This window comes from Pelodiscus sinensis, chromosome 14 (assembly GCF_052426305.1).
Source record: "Pelodiscus sinensis isolate ZL-2025 chromosome 14, ASM5242630v1, whole genome shotgun sequence".
NCBI lineage: Eukaryota > Metazoa > Chordata > Testudines > Trionychidae > Pelodiscus > Pelodiscus sinensis.
The window spans coordinates 14593215-14605982 of NC_143065.1; the positions used below are offsets into that span (position 1 = coordinate 14593215).

Sequence of the window (12768 nt, forward strand, 5' to 3'; positions counted from 1 at the left end):
TCCCACCCTCCTTAGTGAGTCCTTGGAAGGCTTTTAATGAACAAAAGTGGTGCAGTTATGATAAACTGTGTGTGTTTCGAGGTGAGCTGAGTAGGCTGCATCCTATGAAAGCTGTAAAGCAGAATTTCCTTAGTAACTTCATCCACTTTTTGAGGTGAGAGGGAAGCATGGTCAAGGTGGCCTGCGGCTTCACAAATCCACTGGTCAACATCTCCACGCAGAAGTTGTGCCCTAATACTATTACAGCCCAGGAGCTGTAATACTGTTGGTATTCGTTACCAGTCACTAGATGAGGCACAAACACATTCCTTGCCTGAAAGAATTTGCATCTTAAAAAGACACAGGGAGAAAGAGATGAAGTAAAAGGGGAAAAACAAACAAGCAAACTGATGAGGTGGCACTTCACAATGTCCTGGTAATTCAATACGGGAATGTTCTGTGTTTGTCAGAGCTAAAGAGACTATCCCCATGGAGCATGATAGTGTCACTATTATCTGGTTAGCTTCCAGTAGGTGTCCCAACAAATGTAGATTTTCAGGGAGGATCTGAATAAGGAGAGGATTCAATGGGGATTCATGGGGAATCAGCTCCAGAAGGGCTATTCTATGTGCGGGAGGTTACATGGGAGAAGGAATAGAAAGGTCTGTGGGAGACGTGGATAATTGGCATGTCAAGAATGGAATCACTGGCAAAACAGGGAGAATGAAATTGAGGGCAATGCTAATAATGCTTGGGCTGGCCCAGCACATCCTGGGAAGTTATTATTAGGCAGAATTCTGTGCCCCCCAGCCTCTGTGGAAAGTCCCAGTATAAAGGTTCATTTACGTATCGTTTGCACAGGAAAACGGGACTTAAACATAAACACAAACTAGAAATATGCAAATAACAAGTTATAATCCTCATTAGAACCATCTGGAGGATGCTGGAATACACTTCCCTTTATAAAGTAAAATGAAACTGCTGAAATTGATGTTTTGCTGTACAGTATAATATTACATACCATCTGGCTTCCAAGCTATACTGTAAGTCTCACTTGGAATATGCAAGCCAGATAAAATGGTTTGAAGTTCAGTTATGAAAGGTTTGTACACTTCTAAATGTAGCTTTATATGCAATGAAAACCAGATTTCCTATTCTTAACTGCACAGCATTTAGTTTATTAGTTTTATGTTCCATTTAATTCCTATTTTATCACAGCAATCCTATAATTACTGAAATTATAGTGTACACTATTGTTGCACTTTATATAAATTCTTAAGTAATTGACATTTTGTTAATTATGTATGTTATCTGCTTTTGGTCAGAACCATAATAGCTACAAATAGGCTTAAACACAATTATTGACAGCAGGTTCTAGCCATGGTCTCCTTGACAAGTATGGACAGGAGTTTGTCTGTTTTGCATTGTGGGGGATTAGTCTGTGCCTTATCTATACTACAGCTAGAATCAAGTCTGGGCAGTAGCTTAAATGGTCTACAGGCAGTCCCCGGGTTACATGGATCCGACTTACATTGGATCCCTACTTACAAATGGGGTGAGGCAACCCCGCACTAGCTGTTTCCCCCCAGCAGACCAGGGAGACGCGGAGCAGCTTTTCTCAGCAGACACCTCAGCTTGAGAATAAAGGACTGAGGGAAGTGAGGTGTGGGAGAATAAAACTGAGCTCTGGAGAAATGTTTGGCTAGAGTTTCCCCTACAATATGTACCAGTTCCGACTTACATACAAATTCAACTTAAGAACAAACCTACAATCCCTATCTTGTACGTAACCCAGGGACTTCCTGTATATATTTGGACTTTCCAAGGTTTTCACTAGAACTAATTAGAAAACTGATCAAATTTTGATTTTGATTTTTTTCTACCCTAGAAAAGCCAAATCAAAAGAACTGATACAACAAATCTTTTTGAAACAAAAAAAATCTAAAGTTTTAGTTCTGAAAGTTTTAGTTCTCAGTGGTGATAGACGGCAGAACAAGGAGCAATGGGCTCAAGTTACAGTGGGAGAGGTTTAGGTTAGATAGTAAGAAAACCTATTTCACCAGGAGGGTGGGCAAGCACTGGAATGGGTTCCCTAGGCAGGCGGTGGAATCTCCAGCCCTAGAGGTTTTTAACTTTTGGCTTGACAAAGCTCCCTGGCTGGGTTGATTTTGTTAGGGTTAGTCCTGCCTTGGCCTGGGGAGGGGGAGAGGGGTAGGACTCGATGCCCTCCTGAGGTCTCTTACTCTTCCATAGGATTCTATGATTCTATGAAAATATTTAAATGGGGTGTTTCAATATTTTTGAAATGCTTTTTCTAAAAATGAATTTTTGTTGAAATCTATGATTTAGTGAAAATTTTTGGTTTTGTTAAAATAGCATTTTCCAACAAAAATTCTTTTTGGTGAAAATTTCCTACCAGCTCTAGTTTTAACTTGATTGTGGAAACTTGGTTAAACCACATCTGTCATCAAAAGTACACTAAATCTGCAATAAAACATATTATTTAAAATACTGTTCTACCCAGCATCAGTCTGATACTTCCTGCTGTGGACAGGGTTTAATTTGCATCTCACTTCATCTTTGCTTGCAGGGAGTAACATGCAAGAATCTCAGAGTGTAAATGCACCAATTCCTATAACTAAAGCACACACTGCAGAAATAATTATTTTTACTTTTCCATGCTGACACGTAAACAGTATTGGTTGTGGTATATTTACTTACCTCTATTTTGTTTTCAATGTAATCCCATATGCCAAGAACCACAATTCTCAAAATAGTCTAACAAGAAATATTAAGAAACAGACAGCAATTTATAATTTACATCACACACATTCAGAAATCCCTTTGAATTAATAAAACAATTAATTAGGAGTATCAATTCATCACAGTTAATTCATATGATTAACTAAAAAATTGATAGTGAATAATCACACTGTTAAGCAATAGAATACCACTTGAAATTTATTAAATATTTTGATGGTTTTTTACATTTTCAAATATATTGATTTCTCTTACAATAGAGAATACAAAGTATACAGTACTCATTTAATATTTTTGTTTACAAAAAATTGCACTGTAAAACTTAAAAAAATATCTTTCAGATCACCTCATACAAATGCTATATTGTGTAAACTCTTTATCATGAAAGTGCAACTTACAAATGTAGAAACATTTTTGCCACATAACTACACTCAAAACCAAAGCAATGTAAAACTTTAAAGCCTGTAAGTCAACTTGGTCCTATTTCTTGTTCAGCCTTCACTAAAACAAACAAATTTGTTTATATTTGCAGGAACTAATTCTGCCTACTTCTTATTTACAATGTCACCTCAAAGTCGGAATAGGCATTCGCATGGCACTAAAGTAGCCAGCATTGCAGGATATTTATAAGCCAGATGCACTAAAGAGTCATGTGTCCCTTCATGCTAATGAAGCTTGTTAAAAAACATGTTAATTAAATTTGTGACTGACACCCTTGGGGGAAAATTTTATGTCTCCTGTTCTGTTTTACCCGCTTTCTGCCTATATTTCATGTGATAGAAGTCTCAGATGATGACAGCACATTTTCATTTTAAGAACACATTCACATTTGACAAAATGCAAAGATGGCAGCAATGTGAGATTTCTAAAAATATCTACAGCACTTGACCCAAGGTCTAAAAATCTGAAGTGCTCTTCAAAATCAGAGGGATGAGATATGGGACATGTTTTCAGAAGTCTTATAAAAGCAACACTGTGATGAGTGAAAACTACATAACCAAACCACAACAACAACAACAAAAATCAATCTTCTACTGGTAGCATGTGACTAAGATGATGAAAAGCAACATGAATCAGTCCATCCTGCTTTGGATTGTTAAACAGCAGAGCCCATCATCAGCATGGAGGTATGTCCTCTGGAATGATGGCTAAAGCATAAAGGGACGCATGAATCTTGAGCACTTCTGGCATGTAAATATCTTGTGATGCAGGCTAAAACAGTGCCAAGCAAATACTTGTTCTCACTTTCAGGTGATGTTGTAAACAAGAAGCAGGTAGTATTATCTCCTACAAATTGTAACCAAAATAGTTCTTCTGAGCAATTGGCTGTACAAGAAGTAAGACTTAGTGGACTTGTAGCCTCTTAAGTTTTACATTGTTTTATTTTTAATGCAGTTTTTTGGTACATAATTCTACATTTGTAAGTTCAACTTTCATGATAAAGAAATTACACTAGGTGCACTTGCATTAGGTGAACTGAAAAAGACTGTTTCTTTTGTTTTTTACAGTAAAGTATTTTTAATCAAAAATACATATAAATTGGGCACTGTAATGCCGTTTTCTAATTGAAATAAAAATATATGAAAATACAGAAAATATCTGAAGTATTTAAATAAATGGGATTCTACTACAGTTTAAAAGTGCAATTAATCATTATTAATTTTTAATCACATGATTAATCAATCATAATTATATTTTTAATTGTATGTCAGTTCTACAATTAACCCCTACATGTTCCCAGGCTGCTGCTCTCTCTCTACAAAGCATAGGGGCATTTCTTCATTTTAAAATCCCAGGGAATCAGAGTGCGGGGAGAGGAGAGAGGGAGAGGGAGAGGGAGAGGGAGAGGAATGTGTGCACCCTCCTCTCAGCAAACAGTAAAAGTTTAGTGTATTTATTTAGAAAAGAGGAATAAGTGAAAATAACATGAAACAGTGAGGGATTCCTATGAAAATTCCAACAGCATCTTTCCCATTTTTCTCTGCTGATAGTATTTTTAAAAAATCAAATTAAAAATTACTCATAGGGTAGCTGTGTTAATCTGTATCTGCAAAAACAATGAGGAGTCATGTGGCATGTTAAAGACTAAAAGATTTATTTGGGCATAAGCTTTCCTGGGTAAAAACCACTTCACCAGATGCACCTTATGAAATGTTTTTTTACCTACAAAAGCTTTGTCTAAATAAATCTGTTAATCTTTAAGGATTCCTTGTTGTTTTTAAAAAGTACTATAATTTCATTCATATAAAAGTTAAGGCTCCATTCTACACGTGCCAGAGCAGAACTCAGATTAAAATGTACATCACACACAACAGGGGCATTAAAACATAGATGTGTGGTTTATAAAATATACCAAAATGTTATTCTGCCTGTCTAAAAATATAATTAATCAGAAAGAGCTTGGCAGATATGTGAGAGAGGTGCCCATGCCAGAAAAGGAGTCAGAATTTTGCAGGGGAAAACAATAAAGAATTAAAATGTCTGTGAATATCTCTCTCTTCTATTCATTCCAAATGCAAATATATTAAAAAGCCAAAAACTCTAGGTTCATGCTGCTATCAGATTCTGAATACAATAATGGTAACCTAGCTACAGATTAGCATTGGGTTCTTCCATAGAACACTGCTCACACTCAAAAACCTGATAATCCACTGCCTTGCACTTTCTGTAGCTGTTTTCACCTGAGCAAAGTGAGCTTGAAACTGCTCCAATTCTGATAGATAGCCTTTTATACTCCGGTTACACAGATATAAATGACTACATTGATGCAAGGCATTGAAGAATCCAGCCCAGTGTTTTTAAAAGAACCAGATCAGTAATTGAGTAACCATGCAGGCAAATGGGTTAGCTAATATGTTTAAAAATAGCTCTCACAAGGCATTGGACATCTGAGTCTGTTTTACTGAATGGGAGTATGCCACTCATGATAATTAGTGTGGTTACCCTTTTCCCCTTTGAGGAAGTGTACCTTGAACCACCTTAGGAACTGATGCCAATAAACCTACATATATAAAATAAAAAATAGTCTAGTAGCACCTTAAAGATTAACAAAACATGTAGATGGTATCATGAGCAAAACCCACTTCTTCAGATGACTGGAGTGTTAAAGTCTAGATCCAAGAATAAATAAGGAAAGAGGGGGAGAAGAGAAAAAAAGAGAAAAAAAGGAGAAAAAAGACAGTGAATAGATTGTTCAAGTTACAAGAGGCTGATAAGAACAATTAGCACCTCCATTGTTTGTTTGTTTGGTTAAATCATTAGGCTGTGGAAGGTAGCGGGAGCCAGCTGATATCTCTGATCATTCCAATCTGATAAGAATTAAATTTGTAAATGAAGTAAAGTTCCATCCTTTCCCTGTGTATTTGGCTTGTGGAATTGGCCTGAAACAACACAATGACTTGGAGATCCATTAATGAGTTCCTAGACAGGTTTCTGAGTTGGAACCCATTAATGGAACCCATTCATGAGTTCCAGAACTTTCTGTATGATACCTTTTCAGATATCTGATTTGTGTCCATTAATTCTTTCCTGTAGAGACTATCCAGTTTGACCAATATACATGGCAGTGGGACATTGCTGGCATTTGATGGCATAGATCTCATTAATGGAAGTGTAGTTAAATGAGCCCCTGATGTAATGGCTGATGTAGTTGGGTCCAGTGATGAAATCACTTGAGTAGATGTGTGTACAGAGCTGGCACCGGGGCTGATTGCAGGGGTGGGTTCCTGGATGATTATGATGGAGGCATGTTGTTTGGTTACAGGAAAGAATTTGTTTGAGGTTAGGGGGTTGTCTGTAGGTAAGGAATGCCTTTCCTCCAAGGAAATGGAGGCACTAATTGTTCTTATCAGCCTCTTGTAACTATCTATTCACTGTCTTTCCCCCTCCATCCTTCCCCCCCCTTATTTATTCTTTGATCTGGACTTTTAATACTCCAGTCATCTGAAGAAGTGGGTTTTGCCCACGAAAGCTCATGATACCATCTACATGTTTTGTTAGTCTTTAAAGTACTACCAGACTATTTGTTCTTTTTTAAGTTTTTCTAGTTACAGACTAATTCAGCTACCCCTTTGAAGATATGCAAAATAGCTTTTCACATGAAGGATCCCAAAATGATTCACAGATTTAGTAAACTGATAGACCATTCATGGAGTCATTACATTGACCTGTTACGTAACCACCTGTGGGCCAAGACTGCAACTGTTCAATTGTCAGAAAGAACTTCATAGCATTATACGGTTCCATCTGAGGAACAGCTCCTCTAACAATTCCACAATCACCAGTTTTATGTGGGACCATGAGCAGAGAAGTGAATTCAAAACCTGATATGGAGCTGAAGTCAATTGGAGTTGTAGGTGCTCAACAAATCTCAATATCATGCCCTTAGAACAGGAATGGGGAATCTTTTTTGGGTCGGGGGCTGCTGACCCCCAGGCTAGTAGATTTGTGTGCTCCAGGCCCCACGGTGGGATAGTGGGGGTGGGGAGGGCTAAAATGCCAGTGCAGACTCCCCAATGCTGGGGGAGAACCCCAGCCTCAGGGGCCTGATCCAGGCAAGTCAGGTTCCCTACCCTTGCCTTAGGACATCTGAATAGTCCTGCATTTACAGCATTTTCATCACATAGCATTCCCACTGAAAACACACATTGGTTGATATGCCACAATTGTCCTAGAAGTGCCACAGTTCTCAGTCCTTGCTCCAATAAAACAAGGATTTGAAAAACAAACAAACAAAAATATTCAAAAGCCCCATCCCCCTATTTCCTCCCAGAAACAGAATCAAATAAGAGAATCACAGAAGATTAGGATTAGAAGAGACCTCAGGTCATCTAGTCCAATCCCCTGCTCAAAGCAGGACTAATTCCAACTAAATCATTCCAGATAGGGCTTTGTGAAGCCTTTCCTTAAAAACCCTCTAAGGAGGGAGATTCCACTACCTCTCTAAGCAACCCATTCACCACCTTCCTAGTGAAATAGCTTTTCCTAATATCTAATCTAGATTTCCCCCAATGCAACTTGAAACTATTGCTTCTTGCTCTGTCATCTGCCACCATTGAACATAACGACTATGTCTAGACTGGCATGATTTTCCGGAAATGCTTTTAACGGAAAAGTTTTCCGTTAAAAGCATTTTCAGAAAAGAGAGTCTAGATTGGCATGAAGGCTTTTCCGCAAAAGCACTTTTTGTGGAAAAGCGTCCGTGCTAATCTAGACGAGCTTTTGAGCAAAAACGCCCCAATCGCCATTTTAGCCATTGGGGGTTTTTTGCGCAAAACAGTACTATGCTGTCTACACTGGCCCTCTTGCACAAATGATTTGCACAAAAGGGCTTTTGCCTGAACAGGAGCAGCATAGTATTTCCGCAAGAACACTGACAATCTTACATGAGATCGTCAGTGTTCTTGCGGAAATTCAAGAGGCCAGTGTAGACATCTGGCAAGCTTTTCCGGAAAAGCGGCTGATTTTCCGGAAAAACTGGCCAGTCTAGACACAGCCAACCTCTTTGGAACCCCTTTCAGGTGCTTGAAGACTGCTATCAAATCTCTCCCTCACTCTTCTCATCTACAGACTAAATAAGACTGGTTCCCTCGACTTTTGTTCATACAACACATGCCCCAGGCCCCTAATTATTTTTGTTGCCCTCCATTGGACTCTCTCCAATTTGTCCACATGCTTTCTGTAGTGGGGGTCCCAAAACTGGATACAATACTCCAGATGTGGCCTCACCAGTGCCAAATAGAGGGGAATAATCACTTTCCTCAATCTGCTGGCAATGCTCCTGCTAATGCAGCCAAATATATCATTAATCTTCTTGACAACAAGGGCACACTCTTGACTCACATCTAGCTTCTGGTCTACTGTACTCCCAGATCCTTTTCTGGAGAACTCCTGCCTAGCCAGTCAGTCCCCAACCTGTATTAGTGCTTGGGATTCTTCCATGCTAAAGTTCAAAACTCTGCATTTGTTGAACCTCATCAGATTTCTTTTGGCCCAATACCCCAATTTGTCTAGGCCACTCTGGACCCTATCCTTGCCCTCCAACGTATCTACCTCACCTCCTAGCTTAGTGTCATCTGCAAACTTGCTGAGGGTGCAAACCAACCCCTCATCCAGATCATTAATGAAGATGCTGAACAAAACTTGCCTCAGGGCCAATCCTTGGGACAGTAACACTGCCAATTAGACTTTGAGCCATTGATCACTAGTCATTGAGCCTAACAATCAAGCCAGCTTTCTATCCACCTTATAGTCCATTCATCCAGGCCATACTTCCTTAATTTTCCAGCAATACTACGGGAGATTATGTCAAAAGCTTTGTTAAAGTCAAGTATATCACATCCACCATTTTCCCATATGCGTAGAATCAATTATCTCATCATAAAAAGCAATCAGGTTGGTTGGGCATGTTAACTGTTTCTGATGACCATCCTTTCCTCCAACTGTTCCAAATGAATTCCTTGAGGACCTGCTCCATGATTTTTCCATGGAATGTGAGGCAGACTGGATTGTTATTTCCTAGATCCTTCTTCTTCCTCTTTTTAAAGATGGGCACTACATATGCCTTCTTTAATCATCTGGGATCTCTCCCTTGATCACCAATGCTATGTCTACACTGTCCCCGTTTTGCGCAACAAATATGCAAATGAGGTGAAACGTGGAATATTACTGCGCCTCATTTGCCTAATTAATGAGGCTCCGTTTTTGCGCAAGAGGCTTTTCTGCAAAAAGGAGCCGACTACGCTGCTCCTTTTTGCGCAAAACTCCCTCTTGCGCAAGAGCTGTTCTTCCTGAAAAAAATGCGGAGGAACGGCTCTTGCACAAGAGGGGTTTTTGTGTGCAAGAGCCTACATGGCTCCTTTTTGCACAAAAGCCTCTTGAGCAAAAATGGAGCCTCATTAATTATGAAAATGAGGTACAGCGATATTCCACGCTTTGCCTCATTTGCATATTTTTTGCACAAAATGGGGGCAGTGTAGGCATAGCCCAACAGTTTTCAGATATAATGGCCAGTGACTCTACAATTACATCAGCCAACTTTCTCAGCACTCTCAGATGCATTAGATCCAGCCTTATGGACTTGTTCATGTCTAGCTTTTCTAAATAGTCCTTAACCTGTTCTTTCACTGTCGAGGGCTGATCCTCCCAATATTGTGCTGCCTAGTGCAGCAGTCTGGGAGCTGTCTGTCTGTGAAGACCAAGGCAAAGAAATTAGTACTTTTTCCACATCATCTGTCACTAGATTGCCTTCTCCATTCACAGCGGGGCCAACAGACTCGTTGGGCCCTTAGGCAAGGTGTGGTGGGAGCCGCTTTGAGCTCCCAGAAGTGGTGGGTTCTCAGGTGGAAGAAAGAGGGCTGGGGGCTGCCAGTCTGGAGCACCGCCTGGAGTGTGCCATGCTGACCCCTCCCCCCACACCCTCTGCCAGTCTTGAGGGCTACTCGAAGCATGCCACACAGAACTCTGGTACAATTTAAAGGTCCTGGGGCTCCAGGCCCTTTTGAATCACTGGGCCCCAGAGCAGTTGTCCCCTTTACCCCTCTGTCAGTGGGTCTGCACATTCCATAAGGGCCTCATGCTTAGCCAGACCACCTTCTTATTACATAAGAACAGCCATACTGGGTCAGACCAAAGGTCCATCTAGCCCAGTATCCTGTCTGCCAACAGTGGACAATGCCAGCTGCCCCAGAGGGAGTGAACACAACAGGTAATCATAACATGATCCCTCTCCTGTCATCCATTTCCAGACAAATAGAACCTAAGGACACCAATCCTACCCATCGTGGCTAATAGTCATTGATGGATGTAACCTCTATGAATTTATCTCGCTTTTTTGAACCCTGTTAAGTCCTAGTCTTCAAAGCATCATCTGGCAAGGAGTTCCACAGATTAACTATGCACTGTGTGAAGAAAAACTTCCTTTTGTTTGTTTCAAACCTGCTACCTACATTTCATTTGGTGACCCCTAATTCTTATATTATGGGAACAAGTAAATAACTTTTCCTTATTCACTTTTTCCACACCAGTCATGATTTTATAGACCTCTAGCATATCCCCCCCCCCTTAGTCTCCTCTTTTCTAAAATGAAAAGTCCCAGTCTTTTTAATCTCTCTTCATATGGGACCCATTCCAAGCCCCTAATCACTTCTGTTGCCCTTTTCCAAAACTTTTCCAGTGCCAATATATCTTTTTTGAGATGAGGTGACCACATCTGTATGCAATATTCAAGATTTGGGTGTACCATGCTTTTATATAGCGACAATAAGATATTCTCTGTTTTATTCTTTATCCTTTTTAAAAGATTCCTAACATTCTGTTTGCTTTTTTGACTGCCATTGCACACTGAGTGGATGTTTTCAGAGAACTATCCAGAATGACACCAAGATCTCTCTCTTGAATAGCTGCAGCTAAATTAGTCCCCATCATATTGTATGTATAGCTGGGATTATTTTTTCCAATGTGCATTACTTTACATTTGTCAACATTAAATTTCATTTGCCATTTTGTTGCCCAGTCACTTAGTTTGGTGAGGTCTTTTTGAAGCTCTTCACAGTCTGCTTTGGTCTTAACTACCCTGAGCAGTTTAGTATTATCTGCAAATTTTGCCACCTCACTGTCCACCCCTTTCTCCAGATCATTTACAAATAAGTTGAATATTGATAACATACCTGTAGAAACTCTTCTTGTTATCCTTCATTTCCTTTGCTGGCAGAAACTCCAATTCTGCTTTGACCTTCCTGATTATACCCCTGCATGCTTAAGCAATGTATTTATACTCCTCCATAGTCATCTGTCAAGTTTCCACTTCTTGCAAGCTTCGTTTTTGTGTTTCGACTCACCACAGATTTCTCTGTTAAGCCAAGCTGGTTACCTGCCATATTTGCTATGCACATCAGGATGGTTTGCTCCTGTATTCCCAATAAGGCTTCTTTAAAATACAGCCAGCTCTCTGGAATCCTGTCCCCCTCATATTAACCTCCCAGTGAATCCTGCCTGTCAGTTTCCTGAGAGAGTGAAAATCTGCTTTTCTGAAGTCCAGGGTCTCTATTTTGCTGCTTTCCTTTCTTCCTTTGGTCAGCATCCTAAATTCAACCATTTCATGGTCACTGTTGTCCAGGTTGCTACTTCTTCTTCCCTTATCAATTCTTCTCTGTTTGTGAGCAGCAGGTCAAAAGGACCATGACCCCTAGTTGGCTCCTCCAGCATTTGCACCAGCAAGTTGTCCTCAACATTCCAAACATTTCCTGGATTGTCTGTGTACAGCTATATTGCTCTTCTAGCAAAGGGCATTATGACGGAAGTCCTGGAAGGCATGTCTATAAGGCAGGATTTGTTTCTTCTGTAAAAAATCTGCTGAGCTTCTAATCAAGAATTTGCATAAAAGTTTCAGCAAGTAAGTTAAAAGCCAGGCAAAGTAAATTCTGCAGCAGATTAGAAATTTAAATGGAAACATTCCTTCATTGAAATCCTGGGAAACATTTTTCCTGTTGCTATCCACTGACTTCACTGGAATGACATGAGGGATAAGTTTGGCCCATTTTGTCCTATGCTTAAAAACTAGTTGTGAAATGCTAAGTTAATGAGGAATTGGAACACTATTAAAAATACTCAGAAACTACTTATAAATTGCATTTATTTTTGCTGTGGTCATAGAATGCACAAAGACATTTTATCTGCAGAATAATAATGTATATCCACTACAGCATAATTTGTTGGCTCACAACCCTGAGCAGGGGTTTTATAAAACTCTCTGTTTAGGGGGCATAAAAGAGAATTTTCACATAATGTAGCTGCTTTTTAAATTCCTCTTTGTAATCTTTTAATCGAGGTGCAATACTGACCCCTTTGGCATGCCTAGCTCAGGGGTGGGCCAATAATTTTTGAAGTGGCCCTGAGCCACACTGCAAGGGCCACTGGGTCACACCAGAAGGGGTGGGGCCTCAAAAGGAAGGGGGCAGGGCCAGGATGCTTCGTGCTTCCCCAGGCACAGACCATGATTGGTCCCCTTTGCCCCCCACTTTACTCTCCTCT

The 12768-nt window shown here is 40.0% G+C and overlaps 1 protein-coding gene across 1 annotated transcript in view; it reads right to left on the reverse strand.

Moving 5' to 3' along the window:
* Nucleotides 1–12768, reverse strand: part of TMEM266 (transmembrane protein 266) — a 264791-nt gene that overhangs the window by 78556 nt on the left and 173467 nt on the right. The window contains exon 6 of the mRNA XM_006126238.5: nt 2701–2757. Coding sequence (XP_006126300.2) covers nt 2701–2757 — 57 coding nt within the window. The remainder of the gene's footprint in view (nt 1–2700; nt 2758–12768) is intronic.